Source organism: Notamacropus eugenii, chromosome 3, assembly GCF_028372415.1.
Source record: "Notamacropus eugenii isolate mMacEug1 chromosome 3, mMacEug1.pri_v2, whole genome shotgun sequence".
NCBI classification, from domain to species: domain Eukaryota; kingdom Metazoa; phylum Chordata; class Mammalia; order Diprotodontia; family Macropodidae; genus Notamacropus; species Notamacropus eugenii.
The window spans coordinates 14208794-14225143 of NC_092874.1; the positions used below are offsets into that span (position 1 = coordinate 14208794).

Genomic DNA, 16350 nt, shown 5'->3' on the forward strand with positions numbered 1-16350 from the left:
GGATTTGAATTCTGATCTTCTGATTCCCCTCTCCTTCCATCAATGTGATGACATACTAGGCAAGGTATCAGGATCCTAGTTCAAATCCTGGTACCTACCTCTGTGGGGTCACACTGGACAGGCTGCTTTTCTGGATTTCTTAGCCATAAAATGGGGACAGAGGAGAAGGCTTAGATCTCAAAGGCCCTAAATCCCAGCTCTAACTCCAGCGATTGGTCTGTTAAACCAACAGCTTTTCTGGACTGGAGGTTTTTCCTAGTGACCTCTTGTTCTGGCTTTGATCCTTTGATGGGCGTGTTAATTCTAGACATTTAAACTCCATCATCTGGGGCCTCCTCTTGCAGTGAGCTGGATTCAGTGACCATTGGCCGCCCTCCCTGCTTTCCTATGACCTCACAACACCTTGGTGAGGAGGGCACTGAAGGTTTACAGGTTAGGAAACTGAGCCTTTGAAGCTCACACAGCTGACAGGCTTCAAGGGTGGATTCACACCCTGGTCTGTCTCTCTACTGTCACAAACTGGGCTGGGGCGGTCAGTGGATGCTTGGGAGAGGGTGGTAGAAAAGCCCGAGTCTCCTCCTGCAGGTTGAGTGTGACCTGTCCAAGCAATGCAGAGGGTACTGTGCCATCTTCTGCAGGAGGCCCCGACAGCCCACAGGTGGAGCGCTGTACAAACTTAAAGCCCTAGACAAACGCTACCTAATGTTATTCCTCTCCACTGGGCCTGGTCCGAGGGGCTTCTTCCATCCTGAAGTGACCTTGTATTGACATGGGTTTCCACGTTGCCCCCTGTGCATAGCCTGCTTGGGCGGTCTCAGAATCAGAAGGCCTGGGGTGGAGCCACTTCCAACACTCACCTGTTGTGTGGTCCTTGGCAAGTCCCTCACCTTTCTATGTGCCTCAGTTTGCTCCACTGTAAAATGACGACAGTAACACTGTAACACCCACCACCCAGGGTTAAAATGGGAAACTCCAGGGAGGGAAGGCGAGCCACTTATGGAGTGATGCTGTGCTCAGTGGCCCCATTGGGGTTATGGTTCCTACTACTTCCCACCCTACAAGGAGCCAGGCGTAAGGGTGTCCCCAAAGTCAGTGCGACTCTAAGAGCTTCTACAGTTAAAGTGAGCTATTTTTTTAAGCTTTTCTGTGTCTTCTTTTAAGCTATGAAAGTGCTCAACTGCACCAAGACCTTGAGCACACCCTCTGCTTTGTAAGGTGTTTGTAGCAGATACAGAAATGGATCTATTAAAAAAAAGGGACCACAGAGATAACATTTAGAGTCCTCAGTGGCAGCCTTGTATGCCCCTGTCATTTTACAGAGGAGGAAACAGGCCCAGCAAGATGAAGGCTTTCCCAAGGTCTCACACAGGACCCCAGAGGTCAGTCTTTGTGGATAAGAAAACTGAGGCCAAAATGTCAACCTGCCCAAGGTCCCACAGAGAACAGACTAGTGATGGACTGTGGGCAACAAACCACCCAGGAGAGAACTCTGACCAAAGTGACCAGTTAAACAACTTTTAAAATAAAGGGGAAAGTGAGTCTCCTGGGAAATCTTGTGGGGCTGCTTCAGCCTGGGAGCCAACCTTAAAGACAAAGGTGCATTAATCAGGACATAAGGCCACGTACTTAAAGAGAACTTTACTAACATAAGCAACATGATGCTCTTTCCCACCGTGGCCAGCAGCAGCCAGTCTTGTCATTAGCCTCACTGACCTACTTCACTCGTGTATTTTTCATGTATTTGTGTATTTTTATTTAACTAAAAACCTCACCACATAAACTGACTTTTAGAATTCTGATTCTCTGAGAAAATGACTGTTCTCTGGAAGGACAGACTGATCAACTGATTCCAAACTGTGTTTTTTATCTCCAAGGCTAGGGGGCAAAGAAGCCAATTTAGGAGATTTATACAGCCCCCAGGTTCCCAGAATTATGGGCATGGTCTCAGGAGGAACCACTAGCCTTTGTTACCAATGGATTAACCTTAAGCTCAAAGTTAGAGTTTTCAGGAGGTGGGGGTGGAAGCTTGGCACGTTCCATCTGCAGGAATCTTGTGTTCTTCTCCAGATCCACCTGTGAATTTGCAAAAACTCTCCAGAATCAAATGGGTCCTGCCAAATATCTTACCGGGCTTTCTCTTCTTCTATCCCGCCAGGTTCAATGACCTCCTCCTGAGATGCCGAGAGCTCGACACTTGGACCCAAGACATGGTCATGCCAGCAGTGGTGTGGCTCTCTGGATTCTTCAACCCACAATCCTTCCTGACAGGTAGGGGCAGGGCTCTCAGCCACGTGCTAATGCGTCACTGTGTATGTCCCACCCAGCAGCACAACATCCTCATCAGCAGGAGCAGACCTTTCCAGCTCTTCCCTCCCAAGGTCCTCAGAAAATGGCAGCAGGCAGACAGTGCTTTCATGTTGAGAACCTGTTGGTTTGTTAGGTCCTGAGCTGCCCCACCAGGCAGAGGTCCACCCCAATATGCCCCCTTTTAAGCAATGGTGAGCTGCTGCCCAGAGGCATTTTTCTTACCCAATTTGTTTCCCCCACTGAAAGCTGTCATGCAGAGCATGGCTCGCAAGAATGCATGGCCTTTGGATAAGATGTGTCTGACGGTGGATGTGACCAAGAAGACCAAAGAGGATTACGGCCACCCCCCAAGGGAAGGAGCGTACATCCACGGGCTCTTCATGGAAGGTACGAGCCTCACCTGTATTCTACAGCAGGGGCCTTCAGAGGCCACCCTCCCATTTTACAGATGGGGAAACTGAGGTCCATAGAAAAGAAGTGACTTGCTCAACGTCTCCAAGGTAGTCAAGTGGCAAAGCTTGGATTTGAACACTAACCTTCTTAGTGAGGGAATCTTTCTACTATGGCACACTGCCCCCAGAGTGCACTACACTTGGACCCCAGCCCATCAGCAATGCCACCTAGCCAGAAGCCCACCTAGGATCTATAAGCATGGACCGGTGCAAACTATTCCATCTGTCCCTTTATGAGAGGCCCCTGAATCAGAAAGGCCTGGGTTCAAATCCAGTTGTCTGATCTCAAACAAATGCCATTAGGTCTGTGCCCGTGAAGAGGCAGGAATTTCCTGAAATGAGATCACAGGACAAAACCCCAAATATTTGTCTCTAATACAATTGGGGGGTGATGACGGACAACCTTGCATTTCCTTTTATCACTGACCTAAAGGGAAGCTTCTTAACATGGGGTCTGTGAACTCTAACCAATTCCAACATAAGGCTTCCTTGGTAATCCTATGTATTTTATGCCTTTAGAGGCATTGTTCTGAGGTCTCTAAGGTTAAGAATTTAACTTTTGAGCTGCAAGGAATCACAGGATTATAAATTTAGGCTTGGAGGCTGTCAAGTCTAAACCCCTCCTTCCCCCATTTTATAGATGAGGAAAATTGACGGCACAGGTGCACAGGTGGGATTTTAATTCAGGCCTCACTTCTGGGCCCAGGTCTTTGGAGGTCTACTGTGACCCCTTCCTTTTGTAGTTAAGGAAGTGGAGAGCTAGGGGCTTTGCACCCAGATCTGCCCAAGGAGACCCCAAACTTCAGGGTTTACATTGCAGCTCTTAGGTATCTCTCCTCTGGAGGTGCTCCAATGCTCAGGTCCTTCTCACATTCCCCCGGCTGCTTCTCCTGCCCAAGGCCACCCCCTGGTGGACATGCTCATTCACAGCAACGTGGCCAAAGATAGCACCTGAGAAGCAGCAGGTTGGAATCCTAGTCCCTGGTGGAGTGAAGTAACAGGTACCCAAGTCAAGGATTTCAGGGGAGGGGGCACCACTTCCTGCCTGAGTTTCCTCACCTGTAAATCAGGAAGCTGGGTAAGATGAACACTAAAGAAATAGCTCTGAATTTGAAGTCAGGAGACCTTGGAATCGCTCTACACTGACTCTGGCTTCCCCAGTTTCTCCATACATAAAACGAGGCTGGCTCTTCAGCAAGTATCTGAAGCTAAAAATCTCTACCTTCTATAGGCTTCTTAAGACACTCATTCAAATTCAACTTTCTGTCCTTCCGAGATTCAGAGGATGTTGAGGCAAGCCTAGAAACCACCTCTTTTTAGTCTCATTAACTTCCCAGTGTCTAGCAAGAATACCAGATTTGGAGGAGCTCTAGCTTCAATTCTTGGCTATGTAAACATGGGGCATTTTCACTTGCCCTCCCTACCAAAGAGGGTTCTCTGTAACCCATAAGTACCCCATAAATTTCAGTTATTTCTCACCTCTGGAGTTTCCATCTTCTTGAAGCCAATGGGGCTTAGAGCTCTCACTTACAGCTGATTATCATCTTTCATTAAACGTAAATTACCAGAGCTGGAAGAGACGTTAGGGCCCCATTTAGGCCAATTCCTTCACTTTACAGATGAGGAAACCAAAGCCCAGGGAGAAGGTCACAGAGCTGGCAAAACCAAAGTGCAGACTCTTCTGTGTCCTATGCTTTTAATTTCTATCACTTACCATCTTATAAAGCCTATGTTCCCACCTCTCCCCGAAGAAATCAATGGGCTAAAAAAATGATTATAATTGTAACTTTTATTGCATCAAACTGTGTAATCTGTAGATGGACAGAAATAGCCACTGAGCCCAAGAAGCATTCCATACAGCAGGGATTCATGTGCTGCCCTCTGTCCTAGGAGCTCGATGGGATGTCCAGGCTGGAACCATTGCAGAAGCCCGCCTCAAGGAGCTCACGTGTCTGATGCCAGTCATCTTTGTCAAAGCCATTCCGGTGGACAGACAGGAAACAAAGCATACCTACGAATGCCCTGTGTATAAAACCCAAACCAGGGGCCCCACCTATGTGTGGACCTTCCGGCTAAAGAGCAAAGAGAAAACAGCCAAGTGGGTGCTGGCCGGGGTGGCCTTGCTCTTGTCCATGTGAAAGGGGAGACCCTCGCTGAGTCACCTTGGGGCCTGCTCAGCATCTGAATCTTGTTCTGCTCAGCCTTTCAGTAAGTTGATTCATGGAAAGATATTCACATCTTACACAGAAAGCTACCGAGATCATGTTTTCCCCAACCCCAAGAAAAGAAAAAGGCAGGGAAAGGAAGAGACATACAGGTAAAGCCAAGCAAAGGCCAGGCTCTCCCTGCTTCTAGCTCCCCTCAGAGAACACTCTGCTACTACTAAAACGAAGAGTTTCCAATGCCAGCAACAAAAATTAAGTACAGTATCCCTTACACATTTTACCAGCATAATCAATAAAACACAAAGTCCGAAAAACAAGGCTGAAAGCGTCCCATTCACCAAGTGGGACTTTGCTCTTATAGAAAATAAGCATCAAATCAAAGTTTTCATCTGGGAAGGGGGAGGGAGCACTAAATATGGTTCCCTTCCTAAAGGATTAAGGGAATCAGCCAGGCATGGTTTTCTACAAGCAAACTAGGACTCAATCTTTGATGAAAATAAAACTTATACTTTCAAGTTCTTACAAGTAATTGCACTTTGGTAATAAAGGGGAAAGAAAAAAAAAAGCCCAGATTCTACATCTCGAATGCGTCTTAGGCCAAGGCACAGGGGCTCTGTTACACTCCGAGTCTAAGAGGAAACATGATTGGCTAACCTCGGGCCTAAGGCAGCTGTTTTTGTCAGGGGTTTATTTGGGGCACAGTATATATACCTGAGCGTGTCCTTCCCAGGAAGGGAGTGGCTCATCAAGTTTTCTCCTTGTAAACTTAACCTGAAAGATAACTACGTCATTCTTCTCATTGTGCTTTTCAATAGAAGTATTTTAAAAAAAATGTACTAGGATACCTAGGTAGGGTGTATGCAATACAGACCCCTTCACTAAGATGACTGCTTTCCTGAGAAACTTTTTTATGAACGTGGAATGAACTGTCACAAATGGCACACATGAAGATGCGAAACTGCTAGGTGCCCCTCACAGCTGCTTCCTGTACATATAAAACATCCTAAGAATGGTCACATCTGGAGCACCAATCAGGGAAAGAGGGTCTTCCTGAGAAGCCCCCCACCCTTGCTCAGGTGGCCGGCTGTTTTCTGCTGCATCTTAATGATCTTCGACCAGCTGTTTTTGTATGCTGAGAAACAGAGATGGGAAAAAGACACAGCTGTTTACTATAAATCTATACTATATCTATACTATAAACAGACTACAGTGATCAAAGTTCCCACTCGCATTATAAAATGATGAGCTTAATCAAACAGTCACCCCTAACATTATTCAGAGTTCACTATCTGGCCTGCTTCTCCCTGCAGAGTTCCTCAGAGTAATGTTGAAAGGGACCCAGAAGTCTTAGGTCAGAATTAACCTTACAAATGTATGAAGACTTTGGGGACCTGCTGCCTATTCCCTAGAGGACAAGAAAGCTGCCATTCCCCAAATCTTGCTACCTCCCACACACAGGTCCTGTTGAGTTGACTCCTCTAGGTCCCCATCCCCATCCCACCATTTCCTTCTCTGCTTTTAACAAGACCAGAGAGGTGACTCACCTTTCCAGGTATTCTTTCACATTGTTGTAGCCATAGAACTTTGCCAAGTGGATGAGGATCCCAGTGGCACAGCGGCCATCACGCCTCCGACAGTAACTGCAGTTGCAAATCCCACGGCAGGGAGGGCACACCCAGTCCTGGGAGAAAGAGAGGGACCATCACTTGGGTTACCGTGTGGCCATCTCCGTGGGGAGAGCTGGATGCCAAGGGCATTACATCACCATCTTACACATGAGGAAGCCAGCCCCAGGGTCTACAGCCAGGCCAGCACAAGAGGGCCAGAATGTTAGGATATGGAAAGAAGCATGGGCACTCCCACCACATCCCTGGGGATGGGCACAGGACTCAGGGCCAAGAGCCACCTCGTAGGCCAAAGGCGCTGTGAAGAGAGAGCTAAAGCCTGCAGTTACTAAAGGAGTCAGCTTGGCAACTCCCAGGAGATGCGTCCAATCCTGAATCTGCCACTTACCACTTGGGAAACCTTGGGCATGTAGCTTCCCATCTCTGTTTCCCAGATTCCCAGGGTAATAACAGTACCCGCCTCCCAGGATGGTTGTACCAAATGAAACAAAATTCAGAAAACATTTGCAAACATTGAAGAACTATATAAATGCTGCTTATTCCTATTATTATAACCGTGCAAGGCAGGTGCTATCACTGTTTCCATTCTGCAGATGAGGAAACTGAGGTAGAGAGCAGTTTAGTGACTTGCCCAGGGTCATACATCTAAGTGTCTGGAGCCAGATTCAAGCTTGGGCGTTCCTAACTCCCAATCCAATGCTCTATCCACTGGGCTACTTAAGTGTCTGTTAGCTATTATAACTGATAAATATCAAATAATAAAATATTGTTCATGATTATAGATATTTATCATCCCTATTACTGGAAGGCCCCCTGTGAATGGGCAGCCTCTTGTGCCGATGTTACAAAGCTTTCCCCACCCGGTCTCCATCCTCCCAAAGACAGGTCCACCAACCCCTCAGGCTGGGAACCTTCTCTCCTGACATCCCAAGGAGAATGATGGAGAGCTCCAACTCCCCAATAACTTCTCTCTCGCTCCAGGATGGCAGAGTCCAGCCCCCTTCCCCTCTCATCATTTCCTTGGAAAGTTCTGTTCTTTATGCTGTCCATCCTTTTTGGGATGTCTCACAGCTTGCTTCCTGATTCAAACTTAAATCTAACAATACGAATGAAGGACTGGTTGGGAACTCTGTCCGCAGCTTTTCAAAAGATGATTTCCTCCTCATTCGAACAGCTCATTATATTCTTAAAGCCCTTTTTTAAACTCTACGAAGAGCTTTGTAGACATCTAATCCTCAAAACAACTTTGAGTTATGATATTTTCACCTTATAGATACGGAAATTGAGGCTCAGAAAAGTTGAGTGAATTACTACCCAAGGTCAAACAGCTAGTGAGGGCTAGAGGCAAGATTTGAACCAGATTTTCCTGACTCCATTTCCAGTGCTTTAACGCTGTTATATACATTATATTCCTCTCATATTATCATTTGTATGATATATTACTATGTAATGTTATAGTAATATTGTACATGTCTTTTCAGTAATATGAGATAAGAATTTATCTTTTCAAGAAATAACTTCCTACCGGGTCCAAGAGAGCTGATCTTACATCTTCCCCATAACGATTACGGAGGCAGGGGCCACAGAACTGCCCTCTCACTCCCCCACAGTCCAGGTTCCGACACACTGTCTTAGTATCAATAGTCTTCTGTCGGCATTGATGGCACGTATTACCCTAAAGTGTGGAAGACAGCAACAAAGGGATAAACTTTGACAGTTTCTCTGCATTTCAAAATAACTGATACAATGGTATCTATTACACCCCCACTGCCTCTCTTTAAGAACCCACCACCTGAACCTGGCTAGCATCTACTAGGCATCTCTCATACATGAATCAGTCATTCTCCCCTCTTAAATAAAACCTGGCAGAATTCTTTTGCCTCCTTTTGAATCCCCAGAACTTAGTACAGTGCCTGGTACATAGCAGGTACTTAATAAAAGTCTAATGATCAACTGAAATCATCTTTCAATGTCTTTAGATGAAGTGAGCCAACAAGGCTTGGAAATGTTTGGCCCTAAATTCAGAGGACCTGGTTTCAAAATCTGCCTCTGGTACTTAATGAGGCAAAACAATTCACTTTTATGGACCTGCAAAACAAGGGGAAGAATGAACCAGGAAGTCCCTTCCAGCTCAAAAGCTATCGTCCCAAGCATACTAAGCTCATTGCCTGCTACTCACCTATTCCTTATGGAATCTCCAGCCCCCTTTAGCTCAAATGCCACCTCCTAAACCAGGTTTTTTTCAAAGTGTACCCCACACTCTTGCAAACTGTTCATGCTTCCCACTAAAAACTTTGTATACATTTTTTATCTGTGTACATGTTTTTCCACCAAATAGGCAGGTAAGCTGCCTGAGGGCAGGAACTATCTTGTATTTCTTTTTTGTATCCTCAGCACCAAACACAGTGCCTGACACATCATAGGGATTTAATACATTCTTCCTGAATTGAGGAAAGAAGCCAAGAGCACAGGTCCTCAAAGTAGAAAACCTACCCAGACTACAGCAATGCAAGACCCATTTCTCTTCCTCCAGGAAGTCATCTTAGTGTGAGTTGGGATGATTCATCCCCCAGTTTCGTGCCCACTCTCTGGACCTTGATGCCAGTTAGCCAACAAAAGAGGATTCCAAATGCCAATTCCCCACTATGGCAAATATTAGGGGCAAGAACCTCGCATTAAATGTTATTTTCGGATAATAAAGTCCTTACCAGAACTTTATCATAGATTTTATCTCTAACAGTTACAGCAATATTTTCTAAGTCATCTTCAGTGATTTCATCCACTCGCCGGAAAGACGACAGACGCCGTTTTCTGTACACGCGGCATTTACCCTAGAAAACAATCAGACATATCAGGCCTCTCTGACAGAGAAGCAGGCAGGGGCTTAAAAACACAACCTACCCCAGTTGTATCCTACTTCTTCTGTCTATATACTGATGGTCAGACACAGCTACAACACAAACCTGCAAAGCTTCTACCATCTACCAGTCCACCCAGGAGTCAGAAGTAGGCATAATAAGGAGAGTGATGGGGCACTGGGAATCAGGGGACTTTCCTCCGAGATAGCCATGTAGCACAAAACGCTGGGCCTGGAGTCAGGAAGAGCCAAGTTCAAATCCAGCCTCCAATGTTTTCTAGAGGGGTGACAAATCTTAACCTCATTTGTAAAATGGAGATAATAGCACCTACCTCATGGGTTATCGTGAGGATCAAAAGGCATAAAATAGGTACAGATCTTTGCCAATCTTAAAGCACTGTATAAATGCTAGCTAATCTTCTTCCTCCCCGGCTTGTCTCTGTGTAACCTTGAGCGAACCCACTGCCTTTCTCTGGGCCTTAGTTTCCTGATCTATAAAATGAGAGCACTGGAAAAAAAGGACATCTAAGGTCCCTTCTGGCTCTCGATTTTATCATATTTCCAAAGCACAGTTAGCCTTGGACCTCTGGCAAATGCAATGTGCACCAAGGTCTTGGAAACTCCACATCCTTCTGGGCTGTCCATTTTGTTTTCCACGCAGCTCACTTTAGATAAAGGGCTACACTCATGGCCTAACCACTGAGGTCAGGGATAAGCACCATGGGAGGAAGAAACCTACCCCACTCATTTTCTTCCGTCTCCTGAAATCACATAGGTCTTCTTCAAAGTTTGTAGACACTGTAAAGTTTTCCACAGCAAACTTCTCTGGAGGCCGGGCACTGCGGGTGGGGTTAGTGCGACGTGTTATCTGTCCCTCTGAAAAAGCTCGCCTCACTGGTTTCTTTTTCTGGAATGGAGAGAAAGAAGGGCCCCCAATGAATCACTTCTGGAGCCCCCCTCAAAAGCTGGGAACTGATTCTGTTAACTGGGGGCAGAAAACAAGACTTCTACTTACGTAAGTTGGGCTCGGTGTCTGGACTGGGAACAGATCTGGGAGAGAATGCAGTTCTGCCAGCAGCTGAGCAAGCTAAGGCACAACACAGAAAAAAAGGGTCACTCCTTGTGTGTGCCTTCCCACAAAGCAGATTCTGTTCAAGATTTCCATTTCCCATCCCCCCAAAACACCCAAGGAACACCCAGACTTTTTAACACTGATTTCTTTACATAAACTTGAAAAGGTTGCCAAATACATCAAACCTGAACAAAGACAATACTTACAATACCCCAATGCCCCAATGACAAACATGATGCCAAAGGTATGGGGACCCAGGATGAAACTGACACAGTCAGTCCTGAAATTTACACACAACTGAAACTGACATGCTAATCCTCTCCTGAGTCAGAGGAGTACAAAGGATTCTCATGTTTCAATTTCTGGAATGACGTCCCTGACTAATTTTCAGAGAGTAAAACACGTTACAGAAACTCCACTGACTTTTTCTCTGTATGCTCTTTGTCATTTGTGTTTATATGTGTATATATGTATGTATTTTGTATGTACATATTTCATTCACATGCACAAAATGTAAATATAATTGTATGATACATCTTACACACGATATACATATGTGAATGTGAGATACACATACATGCATGATACAGTATATATATACCTGATAAATACATACTACATTACATATATGCACATATGTACACATGGGGATATCATGCATACACATGAGATATATATGCGTGTATATATGTATGTTTGTTTGTCTAGACATAGAAAGATCCACATATATTCACTAATTTATATACTGGAGGGAGAGCATGGAGTATCCAAACCAGGGGTTTCATCTGAGTGAGGAATCCCTAACTGAGATAGCTCCTTCCCCTCCATGCAAATCTGTAAGGTCAAGAGTCAAGGGTCCCAAGTTCAGATCCTAGCTTTTGACATATTGCTTCTTCCCCTTTTCTTGGCCTCAGTTTCCACTGCAAAATGAGGGTTTTGAACCAGATGACCTCTAAGGTCGCTTTTGGCTCTAAAATCTGTGATCCCCTGTAACTTTAAGATATTCAAGGTAACGCCTTGCCAGGGTCACAGGATGAAAATGGACTCAACTTTGCCTGCCAGGGAAAAGCCCTGCAGGCTTTGTTTCTCTACCTATGGAGACAAAGAGTGCTGTCAATGAAACCGAGTCTGTCCACGAAGGGGTGTCTGTTACCATGGCTTTGTTCTCCTTGATGTTCATGGCCCTCTTGAGCAGAGCATCTGAGTTAGTCTGGCCCACGTCCCTGGAGTCATCCTCAGATTCAGAAGTCGACCCTTCCATGGCTTTCTTCCCCGGTCTACCATTTTTCTTTTTTTTCATGGCCTTCAGTTTTTCACTCTCGTCAAAATGTAAGCTAGAAAAGGATGGCTCAGAAAACCTGGTTTTTATATCTGCTTTATTCTTTGTGGGAAACTGGAAGGCAACCCGAAGACCAAAGCTGTTTCTTCTGGTGGCAGTCTTGGTTTTGACCTCTTCCTCCTCCTCCTCCTCCTCTTCCTCTTCACTGCCTACAGGCCTATTTCCACTGTCTTCCTCATTCATTTCTGACTCTGTGAGCTAATAAAGGGAAGGAACAGAAAACCCATCTATTATCTGCCAACAGGAAACAAACTCACCTCTAGAAAGATTCAGTGATAAAAATTTCCTGTAATAATTAATTAGTAAATATTTATTAAGGGCCTCCTATGTGCCAAGCTCTGAGAATACAAAGAGGCAAAGAGAGTCCCTACCCTAAAGAAGCTTACAAAATCTAACCAGGGAGACAACAGAAAACAAGTACGTACAAAGCAAGTTATCATACAGGACATGGGGAAAATTTAACAGAAGGAAAACCTTGGCCTTAATCAGTGGATGGAATTCATAAGACTGAAAGATGTTAGCCTGTGTAGTCTGCAGGTCTGGCCAGAGTTAGAGTGCAATGTCCATTGGAAGATGCCATGTTTGATGATGGGAGAGGGGAAGGGGTAGGAAGAGGCATGTCTACAGTGTCAGATACTGCATTTTTTACAAATCTCTAATGTGAAGAGACGGTGACAACCACAGGAGGGCAGCTAGGGTAATGAGAGGTCTCAGAAACCATACTGTAGGACTGTTTGAAGGAACTGACAAATGTTCATCCCTGTGTATAAGAAGACTTTAGGAGCCCCAACAGTGACTTTAACAATCAGAGGTTAACACCTTGGAGTAAATGTTGGAGAGGGTGTTAGTAAACATCTAGCCCCATTCCTCTAATTTTAGATTTGAAGAGTCCAAGAGATAGAAAAGAGGCTGCTTTAGGGCAGACTTCAGTCTCCATGGCCCGAGGGTCTTGTACTTAAAAAAATCCACCTTATACTGATTAAGTGACTTGCATTAAGTCACACAAATAACAGAACTGAAATCTGAACCCAGGTCTTCCAACTCTTCTGTGTTTTTAAGACTCTGTCACACTCCTCAAGTCGAAGGTACTTTCAACGTTTCAGAGGAATTTAAAGATGGAAAGTCCAGAGAGGCAGATTTCACTTCCACGTAGGAAAACTTCTTTGGGCCAGTGTTGGACCAGAAGACCCCCCAACAGTGTGTGTCTCAATATCTTGAGACGTCCAAGGGAGGGTGGGCCTGGTGGGTGGAAAGTATGAAAGGGAGTCTTGTTGTGGAGAGGCAGGTGGGATGGGCCAGAGGAAACCCCTTCGTAAAGGCTGCCTGTAAATGTAATTTGTGGTTATGGGTATCACTTGGGTACACCAGAACCAAAAGTTCTATGGGAAACCTTCCCAAATGCGGATTTCTCCTTGGATAGGAAAAGTGGTTCCTATCTGTCTGTCCAGATAAAGATGCACCAAACCACTTCAAACCAGACTTTCCACAACTCTTCACCATCTGACAATGAACCAAAGGGACTTGTTTATTACCCCAGACTGGGATGGGAGAGAAGCAAAAATTGGTCAAAAGGGGTAAAAAAAAATGGGGATAAATTCACTGCTCAGTTAAGGAATCTAAAGGGCCACAATCCCAAATTTTGCAAGATGACACTCCAAAGGCATGGGGTAATACATACACTCCCTGAGGGAAGAAAATGTTTTATTTTGAGGTCCCTGGTACCTAAATCATATAGCAGGAATGAACCTGCAAGATCCTTCCCAGCTCTAGGCTTAAGATTATGTGAGCAAACACTCCAACAAAACAATTGGACTGGATGAACAAGTCATAAATTTAGACCTGGAATGGACCTCAGAGGCCCTTTGGTACAAACCTCTACAGATGAGGAAACTGAGGCCCAGGGGAGTTAAGTGAGTTCACACTGGTAGCAAGTTTCAGAGCTGGGATTTGAATTCAACTCTTTCAAATCCAAAGCTCACTGCTAAGCACCATTCTACCTTGAGACTATTAATAGATAAAATAAACCTGAGGGATAAGGGGAAGAATTTAAAAGTCAGTTGTAAATAAGGAAAATTTTTTACTGGGGAAAAAAATCAGGAAATAACTAGAACCATGAGAAATTCTGAAATCGGTGGATGGGTTAGTTACCATAAGCTCTGGGTGAACGTTCAGCTCACTCGGGGTAAATCCTTCAAAATCGTCTGTCTCCGAGTCAGTGTCTTCAGTGAAAATCCTTCGCAGCTCCTCAGTGATGTACTGGGGATGGAAACGCACATCCTAAAAAGCAGAGCATTAAAAAAAAAAAGAAAGCTGTTAACCTAAACCCACCAAAATCAGACAGTTTTATTTAAAAACAAGTGGAGCAAGAAAGCTTCATTCAAATTCACTTCCTGGCAGATTTACAACATCCAGTGAAATAGGCTAGTCCTGTCAGAGACCGGAATTTGCTTTTATCAACATAGATGCAGAACCAGAAACACCAAAGGCAAAGGAAGAAACTCAATCAATCTCGAGGCTGACATTCCCTTTCCCACTCCCAGTAACCCTTGGAGGGGCCTTCCCTTTAAGGCAGTCTATCTCCAAAGCTCAGGACCAAAGGGTGCTATTACAAGCAGGACACTTCAGGTCAGAAATAACTTATTTCCTTCTTCTGCTGCTGCAGCCCAAGTCAAGGGTTTCCTGGTTAGAAAAAGGAAGCCATTGCAACACTGGAGCCCACCACCTCCATGGCCCCAGGGAGGTTTCTCTTAGACGCTAGGAGAAGCTTTCAGTAAGCTACACTCCCATAGGTCTGAATGGCATCTTCCTAACACAGAGACTGAATATTTTTCTTCTAAATATAGAAGTTCAGGAAAAAACCTTATTTATTATATTACATATGTATTTATAGCAGGGAAATAATTGAAGCCGACAAGGGCAATAAGAAGATTGGTATCAAAAGACCGTAGTCCAAGTCCTGGTAGCTGTCTGACCTTGGCCCACCATCCCTTGTCTTTGTGAGCCTCAATTAGTGCATCTGTTAAAATCAGACTATTGAGACTCATCTAGAACCATTCCACAGTTTCAATTTAGAAACTGGAAGAGACCAGAAGTCTCTCAAAGGCTCCCTCTTTGCAGACCTGTTGCGCCTTCTATCACCCCAGATGTCACCAGGTGAAGGCAGTCAAGATAACACCTGGGGCTTAGGGCCAATGCCCAGGGAGCTGTGGGGGCTGACCCTGCATTTATTTCCTAAACTCTGCATGAGCGTTATCTTAGAATGTAAGCCTCTCTATCCTTCTGTCTCTGACACCTCTGAACAACATCTGGCCCATAGTAAACATTTGCAAAATGTTTGACTGACCCATTGGGTGAGCTGCCTTTTCAAAGCCAGGAACATTTCACCCAGCCTAACGCTGGCTTCTCATGTTTTCCTGTAGAGTCTGGATCTTGGCATCATACACCTGGGACCTCAGAAATGATCTAGCCCAACCTCCTCATTTCACAAGAGAGAATTCTGACTGGCCCAAGGCTAAGTGACAAGTGCCAGACCCTGGGCCCATGAAGGTCTCTGGTTTCTTCCATCCACAGGAGATGCAGAAATGACTCATATGTGACAGTATCTTTACCTTCCCTCTTCCTCCTCCACATTCTGCCCTTCGCCAACTGTCATTATATATTACTTCATATTTAGATAATCTCTGGAGAAAAATAGAGGAGATGATGGAAAAAACCTGGCAAGGAAGCAGGTGGGAGCAGGACGAGGATGCTTGCACATGGGTCCCTTTAAGATTAAGAACAAACCCAGTGAATCACTGTGCGCACTTGTAAGGCATCTTTAATTACTCCATTTCTTGGGCCATAATAACCCTGGCACAGCTGCCAAAGGAATATGACAAAAAGAAAGCTATTTGAAAATGCTGGCATCGAAGGAGCCCCGAGCGGGCCCTCCTAGGGCCACTATCCAGGAATGGGAGTTCAGGTGGGCCCAGTCTGTCAGCAGGGGTAAAGGACAGTGGTCTGCATCAGGACCCCTGCTTGGGCAGCTACTGGGGCCAAGGCAGCTAACCTGGGCCACAGAGAGGCACAGAGGCCAAAGGGTGGTTTTCTCTATAAACCAAAGGACTGGTATATGGCATCCTCACTGTCTCTGGGCAGCTGAACAGCCTTCCTGGCCCTCTCAGAGGCCCCCAGCTGCCCTCGGTGAATAAATCCTAGAGGAGAGAATGAGCCAAAGCATCTGAATTCTAGAGGGGGCCTGAGAAGGCAGTAGGAGTCCAGAGAGTCAGCTCATCACCCTACAACGATGGGAAAGCCAAGAGACTTGGAAGGGGCTCCCGCCTTGGTCAGAGGCAGTCGGGGCTGTCCTCCACTCTCTTATAAGCAGAGGAAGTCTGATTTCCCTGGGCAAATCTCTATTTAAATAGTTACTGCAACTCTTGCCAGAAGACAGTCATCAACTAGAATGGGACAGACTGAATTGGAAGGGACCTCAGATCACCTAGCCTAAAACTGAGGCCCAGAGCTTGCGTCCAAGGGCACCCAGAGTAGCCA

The 16350-nt window shown here is 45.4% G+C and overlaps 2 protein-coding genes across 9 annotated transcripts in view; one reads left to right on the forward strand and one right to left on the reverse strand.

Annotated features, from left to right (window-relative positions):
* DNAH11 (dynein axonemal heavy chain 11) overlaps positions 1-5489 on the forward strand; it is a 302015-nt gene extending 296526 nt beyond the window's left edge. For all 7 annotated transcript variants that reach the window (XM_072650882.1, XM_072650884.1, XM_072650883.1 and 4 more), the window contains 3 exons: positions 2156-2268; positions 2554-2694; positions 4650-5489. In XM_072650882.1, the coding sequence (XP_072506983.1) occupies positions 2156-2268; positions 2554-2694; positions 4650-4897 (502 nt within the window). In that variant the 3' untranslated portion in view covers positions 4898-5489. The remainder of the gene's footprint in view (positions 1-2155; positions 2269-2553; positions 2695-4649) is intronic.
* Positions 4531-16350, reverse strand: part of CDCA7L (cell division cycle associated 7 like) — a 29898-nt gene continuing 18078 nt past the window's right edge. Inside the window, exons 3-10 of one of the 2 annotated variants that reach the window (XM_072650895.1) lie at positions 13966-14094; positions 11632-12015; positions 10422-10493; positions 10146-10313; positions 9258-9380; positions 8075-8224; positions 6469-6605; positions 4531-6056 (exon numbers count right to left, since the gene is read on the reverse strand). In XM_072650895.1, coding sequence (XP_072506996.1) covers positions 6026-6056; positions 6469-6605; positions 8075-8224; positions 9258-9380; positions 10146-10313; positions 10422-10493; positions 11632-12015; positions 13966-14094 — 1194 coding nt within the window. In that variant the 3' untranslated portion in view covers positions 4531-6025. The remainder of the gene's footprint in view (positions 6057-6468; positions 6606-8074; positions 8225-9257; positions 9381-10145; positions 10314-10421; positions 10494-11631; positions 12016-13965; positions 14095-16350) is intronic. The other variant, XM_072650897.1, reaches the window with a different exon arrangement.